The sequence below is a fragment of the Cucurbita maxima genome, unplaced genomic scaffold (genome assembly GCF_002738345.1).
Source record: "Cucurbita maxima cultivar Rimu unplaced genomic scaffold, Cmax_1.0 Cma_Scf00026, whole genome shotgun sequence".
Lineage (NCBI taxonomy): Eukaryota > Viridiplantae > Streptophyta > Magnoliopsida > Cucurbitales > Cucurbitaceae > Cucurbita > Cucurbita maxima.
The window spans coordinates 67,592-95,587 of NW_019272042.1; the positions used below are offsets into that span (position 1 = coordinate 67,592).

General features: G+C 40.5%; 6 protein-coding genes and 1 long non-coding RNA gene across 8 annotated transcripts; 5 read left to right on the forward strand and 2 right to left on the reverse strand.

Moving 5' to 3' along the window:
- Window positions 1–159: 159 nt before the first annotated feature.
- LOC111498865 (COP9 signalosome complex subunit 1-like) lies at window positions 160–1,265 on the forward strand. The gene is made up of 4 exons (XM_023150218.1): window positions 160–588; window positions 675–1,007; window positions 1,087–1,203; window positions 1,254–1,265. The coding sequence occupies exons 1-4, from the start codon at window positions 160–162 to the stop codon at window positions 1,263–1,265; spliced, it is 891 nt and encodes a 296-aa protein (XP_023005986.1).
- Window positions 1,266–1,293: 28 nt separating this feature from the next.
- Window positions 1,294–1,987, forward strand: LOC111499353 (COP9 signalosome complex subunit 1-like). The gene is made up of 3 exons (XM_023150927.1): window positions 1,294–1,374; window positions 1,455–1,689; window positions 1,764–1,987. The coding sequence occupies exons 1-3, from the start codon at window positions 1,298–1,300 to the stop codon at window positions 1,899–1,901; spliced, it is 450 nt and encodes a 149-aa protein (XP_023006695.1). The 5' UTR covers window positions 1,294–1,297; the 3' UTR covers window positions 1,902–1,987.
- Window positions 1,988–4,534: 2,547 nt separating this feature from the next.
- On the reverse strand, window positions 4,535–8,169 carry LOC111499355. The gene is made up of 2 exons (XR_002720932.1): window positions 7,978–8,169; window positions 4,535–4,688 (listed from the first exon to the last, which is right to left on the reverse strand). It is a non-coding gene; the product is annotated as an uncharacterized LOC111499355 (long non-coding RNA).
- On the forward strand, window positions 4,664–9,808 carry LOC111499348 (homeobox-leucine zipper protein ANTHOCYANINLESS 2-like). Its single transcript, XM_023150918.1, has 9 exons — window positions 4,664–5,426; window positions 5,516–5,733; window positions 5,811–5,928; window positions 6,021–6,707; window positions 6,793–6,894; window positions 6,974–7,192; window positions 8,200–8,374; window positions 8,471–8,838; window positions 9,354–9,808. The coding sequence occupies exons 1-9, from the start codon at window positions 5,205–5,207 to the stop codon at window positions 9,741–9,743; spliced, it is 2,499 nt and encodes an 832-aa protein (XP_023006686.1). The 5' UTR covers window positions 4,664–5,204; the 3' UTR covers window positions 9,744–9,808.
- A 2,864-nt stretch (window positions 9,809–12,672) lies between these two features.
- Window positions 12,673–17,260, forward strand: LOC111499041 (shaggy-related protein kinase theta-like). Of its 2 annotated transcripts, none has more exons than XM_023150485.1 (13): window positions 12,673–13,172; window positions 13,513–13,764; window positions 14,051–14,143; window positions 14,292–14,351; window positions 14,439–14,711; window positions 14,824–14,898; window positions 15,722–15,778; window positions 15,866–16,006; window positions 16,163–16,213; window positions 16,301–16,396; window positions 16,488–16,571; window positions 16,680–16,782; window positions 16,861–17,260. In XM_023150485.1, exons 1-13 carry the CDS (start codon window positions 13,110–13,112, stop codon window positions 16,920–16,922), a joined length of 1,410 nt encoding a protein of 469 aa, XP_023006253.1. In that variant the 5' UTR covers window positions 12,673–13,109; the 3' UTR covers window positions 16,923–17,260. The 2 variants fall into 2 exon arrangements, with proteins under 2 accessions (XP_023006253.1, XP_023006254.1); XM_023150486.1 differs by having other exon boundaries at window positions 13,520–13,764.
- A 548-nt stretch (window positions 17,261–17,808) lies between these two features.
- Window positions 17,809–25,110, forward strand: LOC111499123 (probable carboxylesterase 9). The gene is made up of 3 exons (XM_023150605.1): window positions 17,809–17,998; window positions 18,142–18,332; window positions 23,492–25,110. Exon 3 carries the CDS (start codon window positions 23,905–23,907, stop codon window positions 25,072–25,074), a length of 1,170 nt encoding a protein of 389 aa, XP_023006373.1. The 5' UTR covers window positions 17,809–17,998; window positions 18,142–18,332; window positions 23,492–23,904; the 3' UTR covers window positions 25,075–25,110.
- A 393-nt stretch (window positions 25,111–25,503) lies between these two features.
- LOC111499136 (receptor-like serine/threonine-protein kinase At2g45590) lies at window positions 25,504–27,986 on the reverse strand. Its single transcript, XM_023150622.1, has one exon. It carries the CDS (start codon window positions 27,798–27,800, stop codon window positions 25,854–25,856), a length of 1,947 nt encoding a protein of 648 aa, XP_023006390.1. The 5' UTR covers window positions 27,801–27,986; the 3' UTR covers window positions 25,504–25,853.
- Between the last annotated feature and the right edge of the window lie 10 nt (window positions 27,987–27,996).

Consider the following 27,996-nt stretch of genomic DNA (forward strand, 5'->3'; position numbering starts at 1 on the left):
CCAAATCCAGTCAAACTTTGACTTTAACGAACTATAATTTTGTCGTTTTGTGTGGTAACAGTTACCAAAGCCGCATAAACGCAGTCTTCACTTCACACACACTTCCCTCTCTCTATCTGCTGCAGCAAGAAAACGAATCTGCTTCCAGAGTCCGCCGAAATGCATTTCTGCAGAAGCAAATCCGATGGCCACAGCGACAAACCGGAAGATAATTATGGTAACTTCGATAGCGATGAAGAAGAAAAGGGCTACTCTCCCACGCCGTTCTTGAAGGGGGGCAAGCATTTCGACATCCAAGCATACGCAAGCAACTACCACCGCAGTACCAAAATCCTCCGCCTCATATTCATCGCCGATCGCTTCGGCAACGCCAATGAAAGGCGGCGGAGTATGCAACTGGAGGCACTCCGAATCGCGTACGATATAGCCAAAAAGGGCAAGGACGTGAATGTGTTCATCAAAATCGTGCGAAAAATTGACGGGAGATTGGGCCCTAATTACGACATGGATGAAAATTGGTGCAACTCGGTGATTGAGGGGAGGCGTGTGATGAGCGAAATGCTACAGAGATGCGCGAAGAATTGTGAGGTATGAATTGAATCAGTAAATCAAATTCTGTAGTGATTATTGAATTATCTCGATATATATACACCTCATTGGTGGTTTTGTGATAGAAATCTTACACGGAAAGAACCATATGTGCGGAGGACGCAAGAAACGTGTTCAATTCGATAGCAGTTTTCTACGAGGACCACGGCGCTCTTACGAGGGCTTATGCGTTTTACAAGAAGAGCGTACATTTCTGCAGGAGCGATAAGAATTACTCAGAATTGCTAAGGCGTTTGATTGTGGTGGTGATTGAGTTGGGGCAGTTTGAAGCTTCTGCGGAGATTGCGGAAAAAGGAATGCAATATCCAAATCTTAATCCTATTACAATGGAGACTCTGCGCTGTGCTCTGGGATTGGCTCGCTTCAAGTCACATTGCTATAAAGACGCTGCTCATCAGGTTTGGCTTAGCCAATCCATCATCATTTCCATGTCAATAAATTCTTCCGTAACTCATATTCTTAGGAGTATACATGCAGCTCTTGGGAGTAAGTAAAGAATTGGGAAACCGATTTTCAAAAGTCATGGCTGCTCATGATATTGCTACCTTTGGCGCCCTATGTGCACTCGCAACTTTTGATCCAATAGAGTTCAAGGCACCAATTTTTCCATTTTTCTTTTCTAATTCTCCATTTACTTTGCACAGAATTTTATTTAGTCACTGGTTTTTTACATCCCCAGACTTCAGTTATGGATAATCAGAACTTTCATTTCTACTTGGATTCAGCTCTGGAAGTGAAGGAGCTCGTCAGGGATTTTTACTTGAGGTATCCTAGTGAACTTTGATTCATCTTTTCTCAACCAAACTTCACGTTCAGATTCTTAGTGTATGATGATCTATTGGCAGGCGTTATTGTTCGTGCTTCAGACACCTTGATAACTTGAGAGAATGGCTGTTGGCTGACATATATTTCTTCAATCACTACGAGACACTGTATAATAAAATCAGAAACAGAGCACTTATTGTCTACACCGAGCCCTTTGTGGCAGTTGGTTTGCAGAGAGTGGCTGTTGTTTTTGGTACAAACATTGAAGCTATTGAGAAGCAGCTCCTGGCTTTAATAAACACAAACCAAATTCAGGTCTTCGTAGCTCCCATTTTTCAAAGTTTGGTCATGTAATTCTTTACTAATAACCTCTCCTTTGTGTGTACTAGGCCGATGTTGACTCCATCAATAAAGTTGTACATTTCCCAAGACATGAAGGAAATGGAAGTTTCCCACAGGGTTTGCAGAGTAGTGTGGCTGAATTTGATCAGGTACATTCTGTTGTTAAACACATACTTTATTCGTAATGGAACTTGTATTATAGTATATCATAAACAAGAAACGCTATATGTTCTTTACTATACATCTGATGGGTAAGGCTGTTAATTCTTTTTCAACAAACGACTAAGACACAAACACAATATTGAAGGGTTGAGATAATAAGTATTCTACATTATCAAAAACAAGAGACTCATTGAGTACAAGTTGGGAGGTAGCGTTGTGGTTTAAGGTGGTAATAGGGTATGAAGGATGAAGGGAGAGGGGAATAGGGTAGGAGGAGGAGGAGGAGCAGCAGAGGGTGCGTGGATCCTCCATGTCTTTGGCCGCACCTATAAATGAGGCTGCCCTCCCTCCCTCCCTCCCAAACTCCATGCTGGCTGCTGGCTGGAATGTGTGGGGATCCACCTACACCCTACACCCCTACCGACCCCAAATTCATCCTCCACTGTTTTCTATTTATTTTCCGCTCATGTGGACCATTGCCATTCCATCTTCCCCCCCATTTAATTATAACTTCCTTACCCCATCCTTTAATAAATATTTTTCTTACTAATCATATATTTTTGTATTTGTATTTTGGGGGAATGATATGATATCCTCCATTTTATTTCACAAGAGCTGCCCGACTTATAGATTGAAAAGGGTTTTATGTCTTAATGAAAGTCATGCCATTGCCAACCCTCACCTCTCTTTTCTCCTCCTTCCTTCATTTTCAAGCTTTCTTAAAAGGCATGACATGAGATTAGTAGAAGAGTGTTTCCCTTTATCAATTGAGTTATGTTCATATTAACGTTTATTTTTTCTTTTTAGAAGAAATGATCGAGCCATAGTATTAGACAAAAACATGGGAATAAATGATCTCATTCACCATGTGCCTCTGTTTCACATTTCCATTTACATCTCTCTATAACCATTATTTTGTGTAAAAGAGAGAAGAATAATAATAGACCTTAAAAACTGTATATGCTTTGGATGTGCATTATTGAGTTTGTGATGAAGTTCCAATTTTTGACGCTACCTTCGCCCACTCAACTTCCTTCCTGCATCATGCATCATTCAAGGTGTGGGATACCCGACAATAACCATATATTTCATTTCTTCGTACATTTTATCTCATATTTAATAGATTTTAGACTAAATTGCTAGAATATTGATGTCTCGTTACCTTTGGTCATCTTGATCTATAAATATTTGTATTTTCGTGTGATAGTCATTAATTTATATAATCACTAACTAACTATATAAATTTTCAAGTCTTTGATTTAATTACATATTGATGGAACTATAATGGTAATAAACGTTACATTTTTTAGATTAAAAAAATTTGAAAGTGGGAGATTTTTTTTTTACTACGTTTGTAATTATTTTTAAGTTGCTATTTTTATGTAATATAATAATTCATTTACGTTATATTAGAAATTTGGTTTTAAAGCTTAAAACATACGAAACTAATAAAATACTTGGGCTTTAATTTTAGTTTAGTCAATATGGTTGAGACAATAAATATAATGAGAAGAATTTAAAGTAATAGTATGGGGTGGTAAATGATAGTAAAAAGATAAAAAGTTGAATTTAATTACCTCATAATGAGGTATATTAAAGCAGCACTTTCTTTTTTCTTAAAGTGGAAAAGATTATATTTAAATTAATTGCCCCAAATTAAACAAATATTTATAGTGCCATTTATTACTCACATTTAGCTTCATAACCATGTTATGTGCCTACTTTCACCTTTCTCTTTTTTTTTTGTTTTCTAATTTGTTCTTAAAATTAGCTTTCCAACTTATAATAATCCAAACTTCAAACCTACAACTAATAAATCTAGAGTTACTAAACCCAACCAGCCTTCGATACACTTGAGACATGACGAAACTACCCTTTGGAGTAGGATTGAGTATGCTTGCATTGCAAACCAAAAACACTAAATGAAAAAGAAAAAAAAAATGAAAGGGGAAAGGAAGAAGGGTGCAAAAAATTAATAGGAGAGAGAGAATGGGGAATTGGGGAAAGGCATGAATGAATGCATAAGGTTACCAAAGGCCCTATACTCTCTCTATGCATAGACTAAAGTGAGAAGCAAGCCAAAGAAAACAACATTTTGTATGACTCATAAAAGGCCACCATAACTCAACTCCTTCCCCCTTCTACCTAATTTTTGTGGTCCTGTCTCTAACACAAAGGGCTTAGGGTTCACCCAAGATTTGGTTTAACAAGTTCTTTAGCATTTATAAAAACTTTGTCAATTTGTTAAATAATGTCATTTTTGTGAAAAATATCCCATCATCCTATTACTCAATCTCTCTCTAATCATTCTCTGTCTTTCTTTTCTCTCGTGGTTTACAAATTAATTTTTTAAAATAATCATAACAAAAATCTAAAATATGATATTACACACTCACAAATTCATTAATAACTAATAATGGCATGTATGAAGCTTTGTAATATATTATCAAAACATTTTTAAAGAACAGGTTAAATTATAATAATTTTAAAAAATGAAATTGAGTATATATTGAATTCCAAAATTTGTGAAAGAGTTGCATAATTTAGGGAAGAGATTGGTACAAAAATTTGGAGTTTCCGAAGTCAGAGACCCATAGAAGGGAATAGGTTATTTATTTAAGCTTCTTCTTCTTCTTCCTCTTCTTCCTCTTCTTCCTCACCACTGTAACTGTAAGTGTATGATGCCATTTTCAGAGGGTTTGGGAACGGGCGATTGAGAGTCAACCGCACCCCCTTTTACCCTTTTGTTGTACCTTCGTATTTCTAAGGCTTCCAATACTCCACATATTGCGTTTTATCCTCTCTCTCCCCTTCTTCTCTCTGCACAAATCTTTAAAATAACAATACAAAACGTCCATTCTTCCATTTCTCTTTCTCTCTCTCTCTCTCCTCTTTTTTCTTTTTTCTTTTTTCGATTCTCCAAGTTTTCTGCTGCCTTGAAAGGGGTTCTTCTTCTTTTTTTTTTTAAAAACATGCAGCGAGGCTCAAGTAGCCCCCATTAACTAGGGTTCTTCAGCTTCTTCTTTTCTGGAGAGAGAGAGAGAGAGAGAGCGAGAGAGAGAAAGTGAGGGAGGGAGGGAGGGAGGAAGAAATAGCACAAGGGGTTTTTCCATTTCACTCTCTCTCTCTTCTTCTTATTGCTTTTTGGTTTTGGGGGTTTTGTGGGTCTTGTGGGTCTGTTATTTCTTCTGGGTTTCTGTGGAACGCCTTCATTTCATTGATTTCTCTAGCAATGGGCTAAGTTCTTCGTTAATTTTGTAAGCACCCCAAAAACATTAGCGAGTGGAAGAAATAAATAAAAGAGGAAGTTATAGAAGCTTTGGCCGATGAGTTTTGGGGGTTTCCTCGACGGCGGCGGCGGCGGAGGTGCTGGTGCTCGATTCGTAGCGGATTTACCTTACACAATTAACTCCACCACCAACAATAACCCCACCGGCGGCATCGGCGGTGGCGGAAATATATCCTCCGGCGCAATCGCTCCGCCGCGCCTCATCACTCAATCCCTCACCAAATCGATGTTCAACTCCCCTGGACTGTCTCTTGCTCTTGTACTTATTTCCCTCTCTTTTCTTCGTTTTTCACTCGATTCATCTTTTGTGTTTTTGTGGCGATTTCTAATGGGTTTGAAAATTCTCAGACGAACATGGACGGCGGGCAGGGAGATTTAGCTGCCCGATTGCCCGAGGGTTTCGAGCATAATGTTGGAAGAAGAGGCAGAGAGGAAGAGCACGAGAGTAGATCTGGGAGTGACAACATGGACGGCGGCTCCGGCGATGACCAGGACGCTGCCGACAATCCTCCGAGGAAGAAGCGTTACCACCGACACACTCCTCAGCAAATCCAAGAGCTCGAAGCGTACGATTGCTTTTTCATTCCTTCTCCTTCTTTCTTCATCAATCCATTTTTTAACATCTTCGTTTTGGGTTTGTTAGTGTTTTTAAAGAGTGCCCTCATCCTGATGAGAAACAACGCCTCGAGTTGAGTAGGAGGCTGTGCTTAGAAACTAGACAAGTTAAATTTTGGTTCCAAAACCGGAGGACCCAAATGAAGGTAATAGCTGCACTGCACCATTTTTTTTTTTTTTTGTTCATTTTTTGTGGCTTTAGATATCGATGATGTGTTGTTTTTTATGTTTGGATCAGACCCAGTTGGAACGCCATGAGAATACTTTGCTTAGACAGGAGAATGATAAGCTTAGAGCTGAGAATATGTCGATTCGAGATGCTATGAGGAATCCAATCTGTTCGAATTGCGGCGGTCCGGCGATTATCGGAGAAATCTCGCTGGAAGAGCAGCAGTTAAGGATTGATAATGCTCGGCTGAAGGATGAGTTGGACCGGGTTTGTGCACTTGCTGGGAAGTTTCTCGGCAGACCAATTTTGTCACTGGCCAACTCCATTGCACCTCCATTGCCGAGCTCAAGTCTGGAACTGGGAGTTGGGAGTAATGGATTTGGTAATTTGACCATGGCGACTTCAATGCCTATTGGACCGGATTTTGGAGGTGGGTTGTCGGGTAATCTGGCTGTCGTTCAGCCACCTGTGAGGCCAACACCGGGGACAGGACTTGATCGTTCAGTTGAACGATCTATGCTACTAGAGCTTGCTTTGGCTGCCATGGATGAATTGGTCAAAATGGCGCAGACTGATGAGCCACTTTGGATTGGTAACTTGGAAGGTGGAAGAGAAATACTGAACCAGGAAGAATACATGAGGACATTCACTCCTTGCATTGGAATGAAATCGAATGGTTTCGTCACGGAGGCGTCGAGAGAAACTGGCATGGTGATCATCAACAGCTTGGCTCTTGTTGAGACATTGATGGACTCGGTAAACATTTAAAACAAAAACAATAAGCCTCCTGAACGATCACTACTTATTTTTGTTCCTGATTTCTTCGTCATATCATTTGCAGAATCGATGGGCTGAGATGTTTCCATGTATGATTGCTCGAACGACGACCATCGATGTGATCTCCAGTGGCATGGGGGGAAGCAGGAATGGTGCACTTCAACTGGTAAGAGACTGCTGAATTTGCAGACTTAACTCTTTGACAGTTCATGAAGATCTAAGATTGGTTTTGTTTGATCTCTCAGATGCACGCAGAGCTTCAAGTGCTCTCACCTTTGGTGCCAGTCCGGGAAGTCAGTTTTCTTCGGTTCTGCAAGCAGCATGCCGAAGGGGTATGGGCAGTCGTCGACGTATCGGTCGATGCCATGAGAGAGACGCCAACTGGTGGGGGTTCGCCATTCATCAACTGCCGAAGGCTTCCTTCTGGGTGTGTCGTTCAAGACATGCCCAATGGGTATTCCAAGGTAAAAACACAAAACAACCACATCATAATTTTAGATGGGATTAGGAAAATTAATCTCACATTTAATGAATAGTTCATGAAATTAAATGTTTTTCCCATGAAATGTTCCATCGGAGACCCATTTTGTGTGGTTTTGATGTTTCTGGTCGTCCTTTCTTACATTTATTTTGGCTTTGTCATTGAATGCCATTTCCCACGAAACATTAAAGTGAAAGCAACACAGAGAAGTTGAAAATGAAGAAGAAATAATGGATCAAAATTCAAAGCCATTCCCATTGTTGTCCATTTGCCCATTTCCAGATTTCCAGTTCCCAAGTCAGACTTTAAAACTTTAGTGATTATTCACTATAATCACTAATCTGTCAGTAGTGCATTATTTAAATCAAAGCAACACAATATTTTAGAATCTGAACCTTCCAAAACAATACTATATGTTCTTGGGATGCTCCAAATCTTTTTGACAAAATTTCTCTATCCAGAACTTGGATTTTCAACATCTGGGTTTGCTTAATTTTCATTAAAATAATGTTTGGAAATCGAGGTTCCTGTTTTGTTACTGAAATTTCTGTGTCTCGAGCACATTAAATTGTTTATTTATCCATACAAATAGTGGAGGTTGCCTCATTGGTTCGATGAAAACCAAGGCATTTTGATGTTTCTATTCGATTATGCTGTGTTTGGTTAATAGATGAATGCATCTGTGTCTGAACTGGTTCCAGCCTATTCTTCATGTGTCAGTCTCTTTTTTTAATCCAAACAACGACTATTTAGTCAAACACCAATGACTCCTCTCCCTCTCTCTCTCTCTTTCTCTCTCTCTCCTCTTCACCATTTCTGATTTCCACAACAGTCAAACAGATGCCCTTCAATTTTTTTACCCCTTTTTTTAAAAATGAAGTTGGTCAATCTGCAGGGATCATGATGCTTTGACTTGCTAAAGATCTTATTATGTGAATCAAATTTATGAATATTTAGTAAATTATTAAGGTGTTGCGATTATGGGATCAGGTTACGTGGGTGGAACATGCAGAGTACGATGATAGCCAAGTCCACCAGCTCTACCGTCCCCTACTCAGCTCCGGCATGGGCTTCGGAGCACAACGGTGGGTTGCCACCCTTCAACGGCAATGTGAATGCCTCGCCATTCTCATGTCATCAGCTGCACCAATACGAGACCACACCGGTATCTTATCGTCTCATGTTTCTTTTTTAAGACAGCCTAAACATCTTGACTGACTGTGGATGTTATTATAAGTTTGTTAATGTTTACTTGCTGCAGCCATAACTGCTGGCGGGAGGCGGAGCATGCTGAAGCTAGCGCAACGAATGACAGCCAACTTCTGCGCAGGCGTGTGTGCATCCACAGTGCACAAATGGAACAAGCTGAATGCTGGGAGCGTCGATGAGGACGTCCGAGTCATGACACGAAAGAGCGTGGACGATCCTGGGGAACCTCCAGGCATTGTGTTGAGTGCAGCTACGTCGGTATGGCTCCCGGTATCGCCCCAACGACTTTTTGATTTCCTCCGTGACGAGCGGCTGAGGAGTGAATGGGACATCCTATCCAACGGCGGCCCCATGCAGGAGATGGCTCATATCGCCAAAGGCCAAGATCATGGCAACTGCGTCTCTCTATTAAGAGCCAGCGTATTGTTTCTCTCTAGAACTCTTTTTTTTTTTTTGAAGGGGTTGTTTTGGTTTCTCTCTCTACCTGAATCCTTATTATTATTATAATATTTTGATATCCAAACGATGCCTTTTTCCATAACGCATGTGCCCCTGAGTTGGAGATGTATCGTTTGTGGGGATCAGAGGGTCGACTTTGGGAATTGGAAGTATCCACGAGGACATGTTTTAGAGTGGGGGGTGGGGGGTGGGGGCGGCAGGCAAAGTTACAGAGCCCCATTTGTTTGCTTTTGCAGCTTCTGATGGGGAAAAGGAAGAGAAAAAAAGTCAACATAAAAGCAAAAACAAAAAACTTGTCAACTTCTCCTCTGAATTCTGTGACCCACTTTTCTTTTCTTTCTTCTGATCCATTCCCCCACCTTTTCAACTTTCTTCTTAATGCCAAAAAGAAAAAGTAACCTTTTTTTCCTTTGGGTTTTGACTTTTGTTGTAAATTAATGCAAAGTTTGAGGGGTCCTTTCTTTCCGTACTAGCAGGCTATGAATGCGAACCAGAGCAGTATGTTGATTCTACAAGAGACATGCATAGACGCGGCCGGCTCCCTTGTGGTCTACGCGCCGGTGGACATCCCGGCAATGCACGTAGTGATGAATGGCGGCGATTCGGCGTACGTGGCGCTTTTGCCTTCGGGGTTTGCGATTGTGGCTGACGGCGCGGTGACAGGTGGGAGGAGTCCGAGTGGCGGGGAGGGAGGGCGGCAGGGTGAGAGAGGGACAGGCGGTGGGTCCCTGCTCACCGTGGCATTTCAAATCCTGGTGAATAGCCTCCCTACAGCGAAGCTCACCGTGGAATCGGTTGAAACAGTCAACAATCTCATCTCTTGCACCGTCCAGAAGATCAAGGCCGCTCTTCAATGCGAAACCTGATGCCCGATCCGCGCGTGACTCCCCACGTGCTGATGGAATTATATATTTTTTTTTACCCAAAAAAAGAACTTATTTTACTTAATTTACCCCTCCCTGAGTAATTTGTTTGTTATTATTTATTATTATTACTGCTATACTAGGGTTGTGAACCGTATGTGAGAAGGAAAGAAAATGTGAGCTAGTGTGAAGTCTTTTAAGGTGGGTGAGGTGAGGTGGGGGTATTGAGTCAAGAACGAACCGCCCGTGTTAGACACCCAGTTGGTGGCTCGGGAAAGAGGAAAAAAGGGTTTCTTTCTAATATATATATATATATATATATATATATATATGTATATATATATATATATAGTAGGGTGGTGGTGGTTGTGGTTGTGGTTCGGGTATTGACTCAAGTTTACCCTCTCTAGTTTTCTTGTGAAGAAGAGAGAAAAAAAAAAAGGGTGTTTTTGTTAATTATGTATTTGAATTTTTTTTCCCTCTGATTTAATGGAATTTGTAATTTTCCTGATCTGTGTTTGTTTGAAATTAATTTGTTGACGAGATTTCACTCATTTATAATATTATAAACTAGGTTGAGCAATATTTAGGGAAGGATTTAATATTGCTTTAGGGGTGAGTAGAGTCACGCGCCGTCGATGCAGGTGGAGTTACGAAGTCACATCTGTCTGACAACGTAATAAATATGTGACAGAAGCTGTTGGGAGAAAAGTGTAACATTTAATGTCAAGTTTTTCGGCTTGTTTCAACTGACCAATTAGGGGTATACACGTGGTGAACATTAGGTGACAGTCGGGGATAATGATGAACGGCGTTTTTGAGAGAGACGTTTTATTATTATTATTTTTTTTGAGTAGGGTATTTAGATGGAGACTGTGGGGTCGGGGGTCTAATCTCTGGGATTCCGGAACCGCAGGGTTGGATATGGGCAGGAATTATGGGAGTGTTTGGTTTGTATACTGTAAAAAAAAAAAACTTTTTATCCTGCTTCACCAACGGTGAGATCAAATTTAAAAATAGAAGACGGTGAAAAGTGGGGGAGAAAGGTTAAATCAGAAATGAAGGGCATCGTCCACCACCCACCCATGGCGGTGACAGGCGCTGGGTTCCACCGCCATCCTCAATCATATACCCTCTCCCTCTTTTTCAACCTGCTCCCACCGGACCTCCCCTCCGCCGACGCCTCCCGGTATTATGGCCTTTTTCATTTGTATTCTTTTTAATATTCTTTTCAACCTTTTTTTTTTTTGGTTCCTTCGTTGACTATGCCGACAGCTTTTTATATTTATGATCCCCTTGTTCATTAATCAATTTTCCTTAATTTCTTTTAAATGTATTTGTATTTTAAAACGAATTGACTGATCTTATTGATTATTAAAAAATTATGCAGAGAGAATCTTCTTGATAACGTTGTTTTCTCTCTCTCTCTCTCTCTCTCTCTAGATTCTTAACAAGCTTGTAGTTTGATTCTTAACGTTGAAAAGAAAAAAGTTTTCAGTCCCTCTAATTATTTAAATAAATTAAGGTTTTGTTATTATGATATTGATATGTTCACAAGTTTTAAGGAAAATGTAAGCATTATTTACAAGCGAGGTTTACCTTCACAGTTCATGTAGAATTTAAGGTTGTTTGGCCACATACAGATTTTTCTATACACTGAGCCAAGTCACTCGACTCGACCTTACCTCTATTCTACGCCAAGGTCTCTCATATTTGTCGTTGTTGGATTTCAACTTGTCATCTTGGTTCCAAATCAACATGACCCACGTATCTTGATGTCATCCCAACTCTCGGGTTGTACAAGCCATCGTAGCTTACTCGGTCATGTTCACCGAGAACTAACCCATGTGTCTATCAAGGCATGGACCATCCCGCGTCCATGTTAAATCATTTATAGACTCCATACAAATATAGGAGGTGCATATACTAACCTCGGACACATGGAATGAGACACATTGTCGACCCACCCGCATTGTCTGATACTGTTCTTGAAAAACTCATTTCAAAAGAAGTAGCTCGAGACATTCGTGTCATAATACTTGCCCATGCAGTGCTACAAGATAGCTCGCTTAGACCACATAGACTATAGACGGTGGAAAGTTGATACCATGGTTAAGTACATTTTGTTGATAATTGTTTGGCCATCTTTTAGAAGAAGCCTCTGTACTACAATTATTTTCCATCACTTAACCTTCATCAGTTTCAAGGGAGTTAGGAGGTCAATATCAATCTTCTCTTTTACATTTTTTTTCTCTTTGATTTTGAGTGTGACATCTCACAAATGTTTATGCATTAATTTGGTAGCCCTTCAAATATCTTATAATGTATCAAATAAGAGAGAAGCCACTTTAATAATTGTTTCATTTTTCTACAATCTTGTCTTATTTTTTAGGCTCTATCTAAACAAATATACCAATAATAGGATGCCCACATACACACACTTTTCTATTAATTAGGATTTTCCATTTAATGGGTCTCAATGGTAATTATATTTTCAAAATAAATAAATAAATAAATAAGTTTCTGAAAAATTACAATAGAAAAAGAAAAAGAAAAGAAATATGGTTTATTAGGTATACCCAATTTTAACAATATATATAAATATATATATGTGTATAAAGGACCTTTACTAACAAGCCCATTTAAGGAGCAACCCTATATGTATTGTTTGTAGCCCATTTATTTAGGCAGCCCACACATTTAGGCCCATTTGAAAATATTTGGACATTTTTACTGACTTACCCTCTAAAATATCATATTAATGTCTATCCTTAGCTCTATTTGAGTTAAAGAAATTTGAATGTGTGTTATTTTAATTTAGATATTATTATAAAGTGTAATATTGAAATATATAGTGGAGTTGGAGAAGCCATATTTGGTAAAAAGGAGAAGGAAGGAGGGGCAAATTGGGAAAAGGAGGGGCAAATTGGGAAAAGGAGGGGCAATAAGGCATGGAGAGGAGAGGCAGAGGATCCTGGTTTGACCGACGTACGTTAAGAAGCGGGATCCAATGATTGGTTTTGATCCGTCCTTGACCAAATCTAAATCTTCGAACAATGCCTTCTCCAAGCTTTTAAACCTAATTTCCCTTCTTCCCTTCCCTTCCCTTTTTCTCTGCCCTTCTTGTCTTCAGCTCTCTCTTTAGCAGCTGGAGGAGAGAGAGAGATCTGGGTTTCTCTCTCTTCTGCTGCCTCAATTCCCTCTCTCTTCTCTGCCCATTGCAGAAAACTCTTCGTTGAGGGGCTGTTTTTCGGGCGGATGATTCTGTGTTTCCTTGGGACTTTTTCGTCGAGGGGGCGTTTTTCGGGCGAATTAGGGTTTCATCTCTCTGTTGGGAGGTGAGAGGACGCGACCCAATCAACAATCGCCATGAATATGATGCGTCGTCTTAAGAGCATTACTTCTGGTCGGACTTCCATTTCTTCTGACCCGGTGAGTATAATTTTTCATGTTCAATTATTTATTCTTTTGCGTTTTGGGAAATTGAGTTCAAATTTGGAATGCCCGATCCACCGAAATTGAGTTCTAATTTTGAACTAATTGATTTTGTCGTTTTTTCCGCTTTGAAAGCGATTCGGCTTGTTCAAATTCTTAATGCTTTCGCTTTCGGTCACGTTGGGGAACAACTAAACTAATATTCAAATTCTATGACGTGGTGGAACATCATGCATTCTCTCTTACCATAATTGATATACTTTCAGTGCTATGATGTTAGATGTCTTCGATTTCATCATTTTTTTAGAATGTCTCCTTCTTAATGTGTTTTTTTAAGGGTGGAGATTTTGGCATAAAGCGAGCAAAAGTTGATCAAGAAACTGAACAGAAGGTTGATGGGGTTTCCGATGATGTCGAAAGAGTTGCCTCTGGTTTAGACCCGGATTTGGCTTGCACTTCTTTGGATAATGCTGCGAGCACTTCAAACATTTCATCAACAGCTGGAGCAGAGAAATCTGGTTTTGATCATCTTCCAAGGGAAATGCGTGAGATGAGAATTAGAGATGAGAAATCCAACCATGATGAAAAGGTTATTCTTAGATAACTTTCAAGTTCAAATATAGCTCCTTGTTTTGTTGTTGGTTTTAAAAAATTCTCTGTATTTTCCATATTTGTCATTCCATTTTCACTCTGTACATTGTGATTCACCTTCACATATTGAACTTATAGCAGTCGAAATGCGACTATCTTGTATACTTCGATATCTAGACCATGCTGAAAGTGTGTGTGATGGACTTGGACTGGTCTGGTTAAATTGTTGAAGCCATTGAATAGAAACAAGTATTGAGATTCTGTTTGCTATACCTCCGTTTTAGGACTTTGAACCTGATGTCGTGAATGGCAATGGGACAGAAGCCGGCCAGATAATTGCAACTACAGTTGGTGGTCGAAATGGAATCCCCAAACAGGTGACATTTTAAATCTGCTTGTTATGTTACAATGAAAGATATGACATACTTCATTGTAACGTTTTCAATCAAATCCTATTGTCTACGATTTCTTGTAATTGGTTAGAGTTGTTTGAAAATTTTCTTTGCTATTGTAACTTTGTTGCAGACAATCTCCTATATGGCAGAGCGCGTGGTCGGTACTGGTTCTTTTGGTGTTGTCTTTCAGGTACTTGATTATGCCATGCCTGTTCTGGTTCTTTTTTGGACCCGGAGGTTGGTGCAACTTTTGAAATTTACATGTACGTTGTTATAGGCGAAGTGTTTGGAAACAAATGAAGCCGTAGCAATAAAAAAGGTGCTGCAGGATAAGAGATACAAGAACAGGGAACTCCAGACTATGCGCATACTCAACCATCCTAACATCGTGCAACTAAAACATTGTTTCTTTTCCACTACTGATAAAGATGAGCTATACCTCAACCTTGTCCTGGAGTATATATCCAAAACTGTCTACAAAGTTTCTAAGCATTATATCAGGACGCACCGGAGTATGCCTATTATTTATGTGCAGCTTTATACATATCAGGTCAACCCTCAGTTAGCTGTTGATTTGATGGCATGAGTAGTATTTAACTTCCCACATTTGACTGTTGCAACCCTCCGTACAAATGCAGTAACTTCTGTTCTCTCTTCTCCAGATTTGCCGGGCTCTAAATTACTTGCATCAGGTCGTAGGAGTATGTCACCGTGATATTAAGCCTCAGAATCTACTGGTAGGACATTTTCCCTTTTTCCACCATCCAACAATTCCTTTTGCTTAGTTTTCTTCATCGCTTGATTGTTTGTTTTTGTTTTTTTTCCTCATTGAAAAACCATGCTTTCATTGAGAAAAAAAAAAAAAAAGAAGAATGAAATAATATATAAGAGAAACCTAGAGAAAACTGAAGATAGCCTAACGAAAGGAGCTAAACTGAATCCGAAATAACTATATAGACATGGCTTAAATCTGAAAGAATAGGGCCTAATGGAAAATATTATAGAACTCCAAAATTTTCATCCACCCAAGGCATTGAAAACTAGCAAGAGACTCTCCAAGCTAAAATTGTCACTCTCTCGAAGATACATCAAAAGGCAAATGAGATAGAACCTCCATCATAATTCATCAATATCTTCTACAAGCCAAGGCGAACTAAGAGCTCCAAAGATGTGATCCAGCCTTGAAAATTCTTGGTTTGTAAAAACTATATCCACCGCCTTTTTGAAAAATGTTCAAGTAAGTGGTATTGTGAAACACATTATACAAGAGATCTAATTGAGGATGACACTACCTACCTGCACACGTATGCTGCATATGCTACAGCCAAGTTGTCAAAGGCTTGCCAAAACCTTAATCCTCAACAATGTTTCCATGTTAACAGTTATCAAATCTCACTTTGTATAAACATATTAAAATGATAAGGAACTTCAAGTAATTATGCTTATTATGATGTTGAGTTCTTCCGTAAAGAGGTTACTTAAATTGAGAGTTAGTTTGAGGTAGAAGTGATGGGTAGTTATCTTTTACCTGCAGCTCATTTTATTCTGCTCATTCTGCAGGTTAATCCTCACACTCATCAACTAAAGATATGTGATTTTGGGAGCGCAAAGATGTTGGTATGAATATACCTGAATTTGGATTTGATTCTTATCTGAGGAAATTTATTAATTTATGATCTGATGCAATTTAATTTTCAATTTCAGATGCCAGGAGAGCCTAACATATCTTATATTTGTTCACGGTATTATAGGGCCCCCGAACTCATATTTGGGGCAACAGAGTACACCAATGCCATAGATATGTGGTCGGTTGGTTGTGTAATGGCTGAGCTTCTTTTAGGACAGGTAGGTCTTTACTTTAGTGTCTGTCTTGAAGTTGTAGGGCATTGTCTGTTCAGATTACAACTGTGTTGTGATTTCATAATCGTTTCGTTATATGTACATCAACAATCTATTTTCATGGTCTTTCTGATGTGTGATGGACATGTAAATTGTTTGCAGCCTCTTTTTCCTGGTGAAAGTGGTGTTGATCAATTGGTAGAGATCATCAAGGTATGATCGACCTTTGTTGACTTATTTCAACATCGAAACAAAGTCACTTATCTGATTTTTACTTTTTTTCCCTACCACGTGAATTAGATATTGGGAACACCAACCAGAGAGGAAATCAAGTGCATGAACCCAAATTACACCGAATTCAAATTTCCTCAGATTAAAGCACACCCGTGGCACAAGGTCTCTTGCATTTTCGTGCAAAATTATATAGTTATGGATCTTTTATTTTTTGTCATGAGGGTGGAATTCTCATTGAAGTTGTAATATTCAGATATTTCACATGAGAATGCCTGCAGACGCCATAGATCTCGTGTCAAGGTTGCTCCAGTATTCGCCCAACCTACGTTGCACTGCGGTAAGAATCATTACTTATTTGACAATGACTTTGTTTGTTTGAAATTGCAAATATTGTTAGTCCCTTACATGATGGATTAGGACAATGAAGTGGCCTTTTTTATCGCAGTTGGAGGCTTGTGCACACCCCTTCTTTGACGATTTGAGAGATCCAAATGCATGTTTACCGAACGGCCAAGCACTACCGCCATTGTTCAATTTCACAGCTCAAGGTAAAACCAAATTCGTCATCATGTTTCATTGCTTCAACACAACTATTCTTGCGGGTACTGAACCGAAATCGGCTGCAGAACTTGCTGGTGCATCGACTGAATTGCGTCATCACCTCATACCCGAACATGCACGAAGTTAAATTAACATGAATATGGGCTCTGGATATTGTTGATCTTTGACCAAACCAACCCCCCGGAAGATCATCCATCACCACTGTCATCAAAACCATCTGCTGGTAACATGGAGAATCGAAGGGCGGCGTGAACATGCAGAGAGGGCAAAGGAAGCTGCAACGAGGCTCGTCTTCGTACTAATGTTAACACTCAGCTTCATCATGGGAGGTGTTGTTTCTGAGAGTGTATGAGAATGTACACTTTGTTGGATGAATATAGGCTTCTTGGATGTATGTATGTATGTATGTATGTATGTATGTATGTATGCATGTATAATATTCAATTCCAGTTTTGCTTAACATCAGACGAGTCTTTAAATAGAAAAAAAAAGCTTACTGAAGCTTTTATTTTTTTGGTGAAAGAATGAGCCTTCATTTCTTTTTAACTAATTACAGCTCAACGATAAACAAGTAATATGCTAACTACTCATGAATATAGAGATCATGATCGAAGGAGTTCTATCAAGCTGATTCAGAAACTTGCCATATCTCCTGCGTCGTTCAGATTGACACTTGCAGAACCGGAGTTGAAAGACAGTAACCATGGTTGATTGAAAATGATAAATGACTAAATCATAAGAGTAAAGGAATCAAAATAGCATTTTTTGAAACTGCAAGGACTAAAATGATTCAAAGATGAAAGTAAAATGATTCAAAGATGAAAGTAGAGGAACCAAGTAGTATTAATTGACCTTCATCTTTTTAAAAAATTTATGTCAAATCAGCTAATATATCCATAAACATTTTATTTTGAACTTTTAATTTAGTCATTAATAAATAAGTTTTTTTATTTTCTTATTTATTATTTTTTGGGTATGGAAATTTATGCTCGAAATTATAACATCCGCAAGTTGAAGAAATTGAGGTTAAGTTGATTTGTTCACAGTGTACATGTATATTTATTAGGCCGTCCGGTTCAACTGCAAAATGGACCAAAATCTCCTCGCTCACACACGTTTTGCCGATAGAGTTCCCGAAAACACGGCCTTCAGTATACACAATATCTTCCTCGTTCGCTGGCGATCAAAATCCCCCAATTTCAGGTACTGAGCATCGACGAAATCCATCTCTTCCCGATCCATTTCTCCGAGCTGATTTCTAATTTGTTTTCGTGCGTATATGGATCTTAGTTCATTGCTAATTCGTTTACTATGATTTTGGTTTTGATCGCCATTCTGATCTCCAGTTTCAGAGAGCAGTGAAACCATGGGAGGAGGTGAACATGGAGAAGCCCATGGTGACTTTAGGGCTAAGGTTTGGAGCATGAGCGGAGGACCTTATTGCCGGCCCAAGCATTGGAAACGCAATACCGCCATTGCCATGGCTGGCATCGTTCTCGTCTGCATTCCTGTTGCTATGAAATCTGCAGAGCTTGAGGTTCTTATATCCCCACTTTTGTCTATCTATTCCTTGTTTTTTCTTTTTTGTTTTCTTTAACGATGAAAGCTATTCAACTTATGGATCTTTATGTATTTTAATTATCGTTTTTGGCGGGATGAAATGTGGATTCATTCTATTTCCCCCCCTCTAGACAGACTTGTTGGTGTACGGAAAATTGAGCTTGAATTCACATCAATTCCACCTTGACTAAAAAGGGAAAGGTCTAACTACAAATATGGGGCATGGTTTATTTAGGTCGAATCTTGTTCTCTTATGTCGAAAGGAACCAATTTTGCTAGAGAAACATGCATTTCTCGTCTTACCCTTTGTTAAACGGACTATTGAATGCTTAAGAGTTCAGCATACTTTTGTTCTGGATGGGTCTAATCAGTATTTTGCATCATATGATATTGCATGATTGTGGTGGAGTCAAGGAAGATCATTGGTTTTGGGATAAATATGATGTTCGATGTAAATGGTCTCTAAAATATTGTCCACGAGACGTGTGATCTTCAGTTACGAGAAGTTCCTTCTTTTATAGAATAGGGAAACATAAACTTCAAAGTTTTTAAGGTGTTTTCCTTTCCAAGAAGACTTTTGGTTGTCTTCGTTCAAGAGTTACTATTTTTGCACTAATTTCATAGAGGTTCAAGGGGCTGCGTACTTTCTCCTCAAATTGTGTTGTGGTGCATTCCTTTGTGTTTTTGCCTATTGAAGCTTCTTTTATGGAGTCAAATTCTAGATAAACTTTCAGTTTGGATTCATCTTGAAATGGTTCTATGCAAAGTAGAATAGTTTTTCAGAAAGAAGTTAGAGATTCTTCTCCAATCAAACAAGAGCTCAATGATGCTTACTCCGCCCTTTCTGAGAAGTACAAAGTAAAAGCCATAGCGGTAGATTTGAAAGCAGATTTAGAATGCCCTCCTCAATTTTCTTAATTTTCTCACAATGATATCTAAAGTCAATAACAAAGCCATTTTTTATGGTGATGTATTTTGTTAGGTTTATAAAAAGTTCGTGATCATAGTTGTTCTCTACATGGTGTTTTTAATTTCTCTTTCACTCTCTTTGGGAATTTATATCCTTGAACTTTTAAGCATTTTCATTATATCAAACGAGAAATGATTTTTTTTTTCAAACATATTGTCCATGCCTTCATCTCTATTCCCAAAAGTTATTCTATCATCAATCTACCCTTCCATAATCTCATGAAATTGCCAACATTGAAATAACTTTCTTGGTTGCACCAATTGATCCACCAATTTTTTCAAGAGGCTGGATGCTTTGGAACCAAGTCAGCTACATACTCTGTTGACCTTTTGCATTGAGCCCAATACTTGGATATTCTATTTAGATAAGGATATTGCCTCTAAAGCTGATCTCAAGTATCATTCATTTCCTTCCCTGAAAGTCACTACACTAATAGTTGGAAGCTTGGAAGTAGCTCCTTTAGCAGCCCACTTTTGAGCTCCTACCACACTGACCAACCTAATTTGCAATTGTAGTTTTTTTAAAAAAAAAAAAAAAAAAAAAAAAAAAAAAATTGGGGGGATAAAAGCTCACAAAAAATGAAAATGGAATAAAAAAGAAAAAATAAGTCTGTATAAGCTAGCTTCTTTTCTAAGTGAGTTAGAAACAACGGTGGCATTAAAAGTGTCAAAGACAAGCTTATAGGGGACTAGAAGGGTTCCCTAAAAGTCAAGGTTCTATCGTGAGGTTGGACGAGCGACTGTGGAGTTAAGTGTGTATAAATGGGATATGCAAGCCTGTCAAATTTTTTGTTCGTTGGAGTTAAAATGGGCACTCCACGATGACAAGTGATCCTTTTCTATTTTGATCTCCATGGGTGATAGATAAAAAATGCCTTATAATTTATGAGTGTGATGTCTCTCCACCACCCCTAGGCTTGGATGCCCAAGTGAGCTACCACGCGGCATATGTATGTGTCATGGCATAGGCAAGTCTTATGCCACAAGTGCCTTGGGTGACTTCCTTTGAGAACGAGCAACTTAGTGATTGTGTTGGGTGGCATGGTTGTGTCAAAAGTGCACCCTATCCCAAGGGTTGGAGGGATGGGGTTTTTGTATGCTATGCTCGATTGATATGACATGGTCGCAAGTGTCATCATGCTTTGATAATGGATGGATGTCTGGTAAGATTTGGTAAGTACGAAGGACTTGAGAGTCAATTCTCGTAAACGTGCCCGAATGCATAATGAAACTTAATGCCATTTTAAGATTTGGGATGGCGTCTTAAAGTTTGGGTGAGCACCCAGTGAGCTTTTGGAAGCTAGTGTTGACCTGGTAAGTAGTGAAACTTATTTGGTCTATTGAGTGGTAGGAAGCTTCAAGTGAACTTTATTAGTTAGTTTTGACTCCGTGAAATGTCAAAGCTCATCCTGACAAAGTCTTGACTTGGTGTAGAAGTGGACGACCAAGTGGCCGAGAACTAAGATGTAAGAAAAGATGTGATGATGCTTTGGAAGGACCTTGAGACTCATCCTGACAAAGTCTTGACTTGGTGTAGAAGTGGATGACCAAGTGGCCGAGAACTCAGATGTAAGAAAAGATGTGATGATGCTTCGAAAGGACCTTGAGACTCATCCTGACAAAGTCTTGACTTGGTGTAGAAGTGGACGACCAAGTGGCCGAGAACTAAGATGTAAGAAAAATTGTGATGATGCTTTGAAAGAACTTTGCCCTAGATTAGAGGCAAGATCGAGGCAAAGAAAGTTTGTTAAGAGAAGTGAAAGCATTGAAATGTACGAGAAAGCAGCGTACGTTGGTGAGAGAAAGCCAAGTTGCAAACAGGTCGAGATGATGTCATCGTTGAATGAGAGGATGCTCATGTGGTGATGTGTTCTAACGATTGTTCAAAAGAACCTTGTCTAAGGTTCGATAGAGCAAAAAGACTCGAGAAAAAGGATGTTATGTGCTAGAGTTGGCCTTAAGACTAGCAATGTTTGGGTTAAAAACATGATGTTGCATGGTTGAAAAGTTACGATGCTCACATACTGCGCATCTCCCCGCACGTCTGAATTTAAAAAAGAAAAAAAAAACAGAATATTGGGCATGTACTTTGGCGTACTTTGGCTTGTCAGACATATGTGTGTCTAATTCACAACCTCACTATGAAGATAGTAGGTTGTGACCCCCCACACGTGGACAAACATGGTGGCGACCCCTAAGTGGCGCCCATCTAGCCACGTGAGAGCTAAGACAGACAAGTGTCATGATGCGACTGAGGAAGACGGTGCATCATCCAACACATCAAGAGTGTGCATTAAAGTCAAGCTGAGATGCAAATAATCTTGGAGAGGGCTGGATAGGGCCCCTAGCCTAGTTGGGATTTCAATATGAGTTTTAGCATGCGACTCTGGAGTTAAGTTTGTCTATATGAAAGATGAAAGCTCACTAAATTTTGTGTCAATTGGATATCCGATAGACGCTCCACAAGGCCGTATGACCGCTCACCCAAATGACGTCTACTCTATAAAGATTTGAACTGCCTCAAAATGTACTATAGAGGGAGACATGGTTTTAGCTCTCTACCACCACTTGGCCTTGTGGCCTAAGTGAGCTACCTTGTGGCACATGCAATGGGTCTTTCAAGGACAATATCAGACGACACAGGTATGCCAACATTACACCAGCCCTTGTGTTGGAGGTTGATATATGCACCCGCTATCCGTAACGAAGTCCATAAACGATATGGCATGGACATGAGAGGGTCCAAAACCCAAATGGATGGATGTCTGGGATGACCCGATGTTATGAACAACATATAGGCCCATTCTCGATGGACATGACCGAGCAAGCTGTGATGGCCGATGACATCATGACATGAAAGGTTGTGTTAATTGGGAACTCAGATGACAAGTTGAGATGCAATGTTGCATTGAGAGACCTTGACCCCAAGTAGTGGCAAGGTCGAGCCAGATGACTGGGCCTAATGTAGAGGCAAGTCGGTTAAGTCGCAGATGATTGAACATGTACCCACAGGCGGTGTGTGTGGCCGAACGAGCTTGGATTTCACACAAGTTGTGTTAGGTTGGCAAATACAAACCTTGCCTAAGATCCAACGAAGCCACAAAAACGGGAGAAAAATGAATATAGAGCTGGGTTCCCCTCAAGACTTGTCATAAGCATATCAAGATCATAACGGTGCATGGTTGAAGATGTACGACCGGGATATCTAGCACATGACTGACACAGACACTCCACCTAACACTGAGTGTTTGTGCCTCATACCAGGGATGTTAAGGTGGGTGGTTAAATAAACATATTGTCATCCGTTTAACCTTTAAATTAGTTGGGTTGAGTTATAAATTTGTTTGTATTGGATCTGGTTCAAATATGTTGCACTTGTTTGGATCAAGTTGCTTTATTGATTGAGAAACGAACTCAAAGTTATTTATTTTTAAAAATATTTGTTTTACAAAGGATAAAATTATTGGTTTATATCTTTTCTATTCTGTTGTTGAAAGTTTCATCATGGCAAGACAGAATATTCCATATTGGTGTTCATTGAGAATAACGAACATATAAATCCTTAAAAAGTGAGGCGAGTAATTGCCAACATGTCATCTTTTATTAAAGCTGATGCTCAAGATTGGTATGAATTCTAGGTTTTGTCATGTCCTTATTTAGGCAACTGCTGCACTTTATGTCTGACTACTTGCTTAGCCTTCCATAGTGTTCGAACGAATTTTGAAAATGAGAAGTATAGTAAAAAGGATAGGCTCAAAGAAAGAACTACAAAGGAAGAGCCTTCCGGTTAATGATGCGGAAGGCCTTTCATTTTGGATGTCTTGATTCATAGATTCTCGAAATATTTGTCTCGATTTCTTGCCATCGGATATTTATTTATTGTTTGGATCTTTATTATTATTATTATTATTATTATTATTTTATGGATGTGTTTTGATTGAGGTAAGGTTTTTTTATGGGTAGGCATTTATTTTGTTTTCGTCACATGATTCCGAAGTTTTAGTGCTTTCTTTCATTTAAGTCGGGAAGCTCCCCTCCCTCTATATATATTCCTGATTGAGAGCGTGCACCAAGATTAAATAGACCTTATCATTCATTCAAATTAGAACCAGATGCTGTTAAGTATACCATCAGCAAAGTAACCTCGTCATCTCTTTTCCCATGCAGCAACGGCCGCACAATCCTGTTCGGCCAATTCCCTCACAGCTCTGGTGCAAGAATTTTGGGAACAAGGAGTACTGAATCTATCATCTGAAAATTGAGTACAGAAAATGTGTGCGTTGTTGATTTTGCAGTTCAAAAGGGGCCTTTTGGATGTTGTGGTAATTGCAGAGACTAATTTTTTCACACTGTGTTATATTTTTCCAGTTAACGTCACTCTTGTAATGGGTTATTGCCTTCTTCTAAAAATTGTTAGTGACCAAAATTAGCTGCTGTTTGTTTTATCGGGCATGTTATCGTACGTGTCTCCATAATGAGCAGAAGGAAGAAATTGTGTGTAGTTTTTGGATGGTTCAAATTCAATATCTTCATTTCTCATTGATCTCTCTCTATGACTTAATGTAGTCGTCGTAATTTGGATGGCCAAAACTTCCTCACACTCCCGTCCTTTCCTCTCCTCCTTCCACCCTAATTTTTCATCATCTTCTTCTACTACTTCCGCCTTCCTTTCATTCACATTCATTCATTCATTCATTCATTCATTCACATCCAAATCCTACATCTCCACAATGTATCTCTCTGAAACCTCCTCCCCCATTTTCCCCATTCCCACCACCATGCGCCGCTCTCAAACCATGTCCAAGTTCAACCCTTACCACCACCTCAGCATCTCCCTCAACCCCGACGGCTCCCTCTCCCGCCTCCTCCACCTCCCCGCCTTCTCCTCCCCTGCCCCTGCCGACCCCGTTTCCTTCAAAGACCTCCCCCTCAACCCCTCCTCCTCCACCTCCCTCCGCCTCTTCCGCCCCACCAACATCCCCGCCAATGACGGCGTCGTCGCCCGTCTCCCCATCCTCATTTACTTTCACCACGGCGGCTGGATCCTCCACACCGCTTCCGACCTCATTACTCACCGCAACTGCGCCGACCTTGTCGCTCAAATCCCCGCCATTGCCATCTCTGTCAACTACCGTCTCGCCCCCGAGAGCCGCCTCCCGGCTCAGTATGACGACGCCGCCGACGCTCTCCTCTGGGTCAAAACCCAAATGACGGATCCCCACGGCGACCAATGGCTCAAGGATTTTGGCGACTTCTCCCGGTGTTACCTTTACGGCGTCGGCTGCGGCGGCAACATTGCCTTCTTCGCTGGACTCAAGGCCGTGGCCGCGGCCTCTCATCTCGACCCTTTGAAGGTCGCCGGAATCGTCATGAACCAGCCCATGTTCGGAGGAGTTCAGAGGACTAATTCGGAGCTCCGATTTGCGACCGACCAATTGTTGCCACTGCCGGTGCTGGATCTCATGTGGGAACTCGCGCTGCCCAAGGGGATGGATCAGGATCATCGCTACTGCAATCCAATGGTGGGGGGGCCTCACAAGGAGTTGATCGGAGAGCTGGGACGGTGCCTGGTGATCGGGTTCGGCGGAGATCCAATGGTTGACCGACAGCAGGATTTCGTGAAGATGTTGACCGGATGTGGAGCCCAGGTGCTGGCATGGTTTGATGACATGGGATTTCATAACGTTGACCTCATTGACCATCGACGGGCTGCTGCGGTCATGAGTCTCGTTAAGGAATTTATTATTTGATTTATTAATCCCAAAACAAAAGGAAAAATAAATTAACTGGCCTTCTTTAAAAAAAAAAAAAAAAAAAAAAACTCAATTTAACCTTTTTTTTTTAATTACAATTAAAAATAGATTTAATCCCTAGTGGTAATTGTCCCATAAGATATGGAGGTAAGAATTTGATTTTCTACCCCGCACGACGATTTTTAAATTAAGTTTATGCTCAATTTGTTGTAAAATTTAAACATTATATTTATTTATTTATATACATATTTTTTAATAAAGAATTACATGCAAATTATTTTGAAATAGTTTATAAGATTTGTTACGTGTGGTTGGTGTATTTTTAGGTTAAAATGGCAACCCAACCCAACCGGACATGCTAACGCAATGGACCTTCCCCCTTCGCTTTTGGCAGGAAAAAGGACGTACTGAAACTGATGCTAGTTAAGCACAGAAACAAAGAAAAGAAAAGGGAAAAAAATGTCAACTTGAAAAGTAAAAGGTTTGGCGTTTTAGAGAGCTTTATGAGGTGAAAGTCAGTGATGGGATGATTTGAGGGTGTGAGGGCAGTTATGAAGTTTGTGGATTAAGGAAAAGCTTTGCCCTTTTTGGTCATGCTATTCTCTTCGCTTTCTTTTTAATAATCCCACTTCCTCTTTTCCTAAAACTTCACCAACTTGAGGGGATCTTCTGCCGAAACCATTACTTCATCAATCCATTTCTGATCAACACCAACGGAACCAAAACACCCATTTCCACAAAGTTTACACTCAATCAAAATCAAAATATAACCCAGCTCATAGTTGCCCGCCCTTCCTCTGAGACTTGAACAGCATGTTCGACGGCGGCGACGGAGAAAACTCGAACGGTAAATGGGGTGGCTCCGCCTCCCCTGCAAGAACTGCCACAATCTCCTTCATGCTAGGCCGTTTCGATGGTGATCTCTGCAAACATAGTAGTGCAGTTGTAATGCAAACCAATGCCTGTTCCTTATCCAACGAATGAATGGATGGATCCACGAGATCCAACAGTTTCCCATTGCGCGCGAGTTGTCGAGCCCACGAGATCAGATTAGCCCTCTCGAATTCTGATATTGGAGACGCCATAACCTGTAGTGGTCGCCGCCCCGAAACTAGAACGAGTAGCAAAACACCAAAGCTATAGACATCACATTTCTCGGATATCTGCCCTCCCCCACCGTATTCGGGGGCGATATAACAAACAGTTCCTCTCATACTAGGAGTGCTACTGATTCCACCACTCTTTGGTATTTCATCTAGGCTATTTCTTCTTCCATTTCTAAGATCGCCACTCAATCCATCCAACCACCAATCAATGCCACTCTTCTTCTTCTTCGTCTTCCTCTCATTGATTGAATCTTCATCTCGCTGCCACCATAAATCTCTGCAACTACTTGAGCTGAGCTCTTTGTTGCTGTTCTTCTTCTTCTTCTTCTTCCTCACAAGTTCCTCGCAGAACTCCTCCTTCCACCACTCCCTTGGCTTCTTCCTGTTCTTCTCTCGCTTCCTCATTCGCCCTTCATCCAAAGAAGCCCACCATTCCAGTCTCCTCTTCTGCTTCTTCTGCTCCATTTTACCACTTGAAGAAGCAATGGAGCTTTTAGATTCAACCCATTCATTCTTGGGTCTGTCTTTACTGATCTCATTTCCAATCCATTCCATCACATAATCCTTAACTCTGCCAGATTCTGAACCATCAATGGCACTAGTTTCCTGTTTCCACCACCAATCCCTTCCAGACCCACCCTTCTTCCTCTCCATCCCACCCTCAACACTAATCCTATCAAAATTCCCTTCTGATAAACTCACTTTATCGGTAGCTGGTGTCACCACCATCTCCGGCGAATCAAGAACAGTAACCACACAGCTATCAGGCAAACGATCCATACCAACATTCTCCTCAAACTCAGAAATCAGAACACTCTCGTTTTCCTCCAAAATCGACCCATTATCTCCGGTAATCTCTCTACCTCTACCACCATCATCGCCATCTTCCTCCTCCGATTTCAGCCTTGCGAGGCCGAAATCCCCAATTTTAGCCTCGAAATCGGCGTTTAGCAGAATATTACTAGGTTTAATATCGCCATGAATTACAGGGGGGTTACAAATATGGTGAAGATATTGCAAAGCAGAAGCAACGCTAAGAGAAATTTCGAACCTCTTACGCCATGGCATAAGCTCGGGGCACTTTCGATCGAACAGGGCATCCTGAAGGCTCCGATTGGGCATAAGCTCGTAAACTAGAATCAGTCTTCTGCGGCGCCGGTCGGAAGAGTAGCCGAGAAGGGAGACAATGTTAGGGTTGTTAAGTACAGAGGCGATCGAGAGCTCATTGTCAAACTCGCGCTCGCCCTGAAGAGAACCGGGGGAGTCCATGATTTTGACGGCAACGGAGAGGCCGGAGGGGAGGACGGCCTTGTATACGGATCCGAAACCACCGTGGCCGAGGCGGTTGGAGAGGGAAAACGCTGCCGTAGCGCGGCGGAGGAGGGAGTAGGAGAAACGGCGGGGGAGTTTTTGGGGATTTTCTTGGTGGGTTTCTGAAGGAGCGGTTCTGTTGCGGGAGAGTTTGCGGTAGAGAAGGAAAATGGTCAAGAGGAGAATGATAAGCGATGCGGTTATGGATGTGGCTAGAATGATGAAAAGACGGCTTGGGCGGTGGTGGTGGTGGTGGTGGCGGTGGCTGACGGTGAGCGGCGGTGGGGCGGCAGAGAGAGATGGCATGATTGTTAGAAAAATGAAGGAAGGGTTGGGTGGTTCAGGGGAGTGTAAGATTCATTGTGATGGAGAAGAAGGAGAGGCGAAAGACTGTGAAGTCAGACNGAAGAGAAATACAGCGAAGAAGAAGAAGAAGAAGAAGAAGAGGAAGAAGTCCTCTCTCTTTCCCCCTTGGAACTGTAAATAAAAAAAAAAATAATTT

What these genes read in the sequence shown, in the direction of transcription:
- LOC111498865 (XM_023150218.1), top strand. Translation starts at nt 160, where the DNA reads ATGCATTTCTGCAGAAGCAAATCCGATGGCCACAGCGACAAACCGGAA. An exon ending in GATGCGCGAAGAATTGTGAG is followed by an intron (nt 589 to 674) that starts GTATGAATTGAA and finishes GTTTTGTGATAG; the next exon opens with AAATCTTACACGGAAAGAAC. An exon ending in ATAAAGACGCTGCTCATCAG is followed by an intron (nt 1,008 to 1,086) that starts GTTTGGCTTAGC and finishes GTATACATGCAG; the next exon opens with CTCTTGGGAGTAAGTAAAGA.
- LOC111499136 (XM_023150622.1), bottom strand. Translation starts at nt 27,800, where the DNA reads ATGCCATCTCTCTCTGCCGCCCCACCGCCGCTCACCGTCAGCCACCGC.
- LOC111499041 (XM_023150485.1), top strand. Translation starts at nt 13,110, where the DNA reads ATGAATATGATGCGTCGTCTTAAGAGCATTACTTCTGGTCGGACTTCC. An exon ending in CTTCCATTTCTTCTGACCCG is followed by an intron (nt 13,173 to 13,512) that starts GTGAGTATAATT and finishes TGTTTTTTTAAG; the next exon opens with GGTGGAGATTTTGGCATAAA. An exon ending in AATTGGTAGAGATCATCAAG is followed by an intron (nt 16,214 to 16,300) that starts GTATGATCGACC and finishes CACGTGAATTAG; the next exon opens with ATATTGGGAACACCAACCAG.
- LOC111499348 (XM_023150918.1), top strand. Translation starts at nt 5,205, where the DNA reads ATGAGTTTTGGGGGTTTCCTCGACGGCGGCGGCGGCGGAGGTGCTGGT. An exon ending in GGAATGGTGCACTTCAACTG is followed by an intron (nt 6,895 to 6,973) that starts GTAAGAGACTGC and finishes TTGATCTCTCAG; the next exon opens with ATGCACGCAGAGCTTCAAGT. An exon ending in ACCAATACGAGACCACACCG is followed by an intron (nt 8,375 to 8,470) that starts GTATCTTATCGT and finishes TACTTGCTGCAG; the next exon opens with CCATAACTGCTGGCGGGAGG.
- LOC111499353 (XM_023150927.1), top strand. Translation starts at nt 1,298, where the DNA reads ATGGATAATCAGAACTTTCATTTCTACTTGGATTCAGCTCTGGAAGTG. An exon ending in GTCAGGGATTTTTACTTGAG is followed by an intron (nt 1,375 to 1,454) that starts GTATCCTAGTGA and finishes ATCTATTGGCAG; the next exon opens with GCGTTATTGTTCGTGCTTCA. An exon ending in TAAACACAAACCAAATTCAG is followed by an intron (nt 1,690 to 1,763) that starts GTCTTCGTAGCT and finishes TGTGTGTACTAG; the next exon opens with GCCGATGTTGACTCCATCAA.
- LOC111499123 (XM_023150605.1), top strand. Translation starts at nt 23,905, where the DNA reads ATGGCCAAAACTTCCTCACACTCCCGTCCTTTCCTCTCCTCCTTCCAC.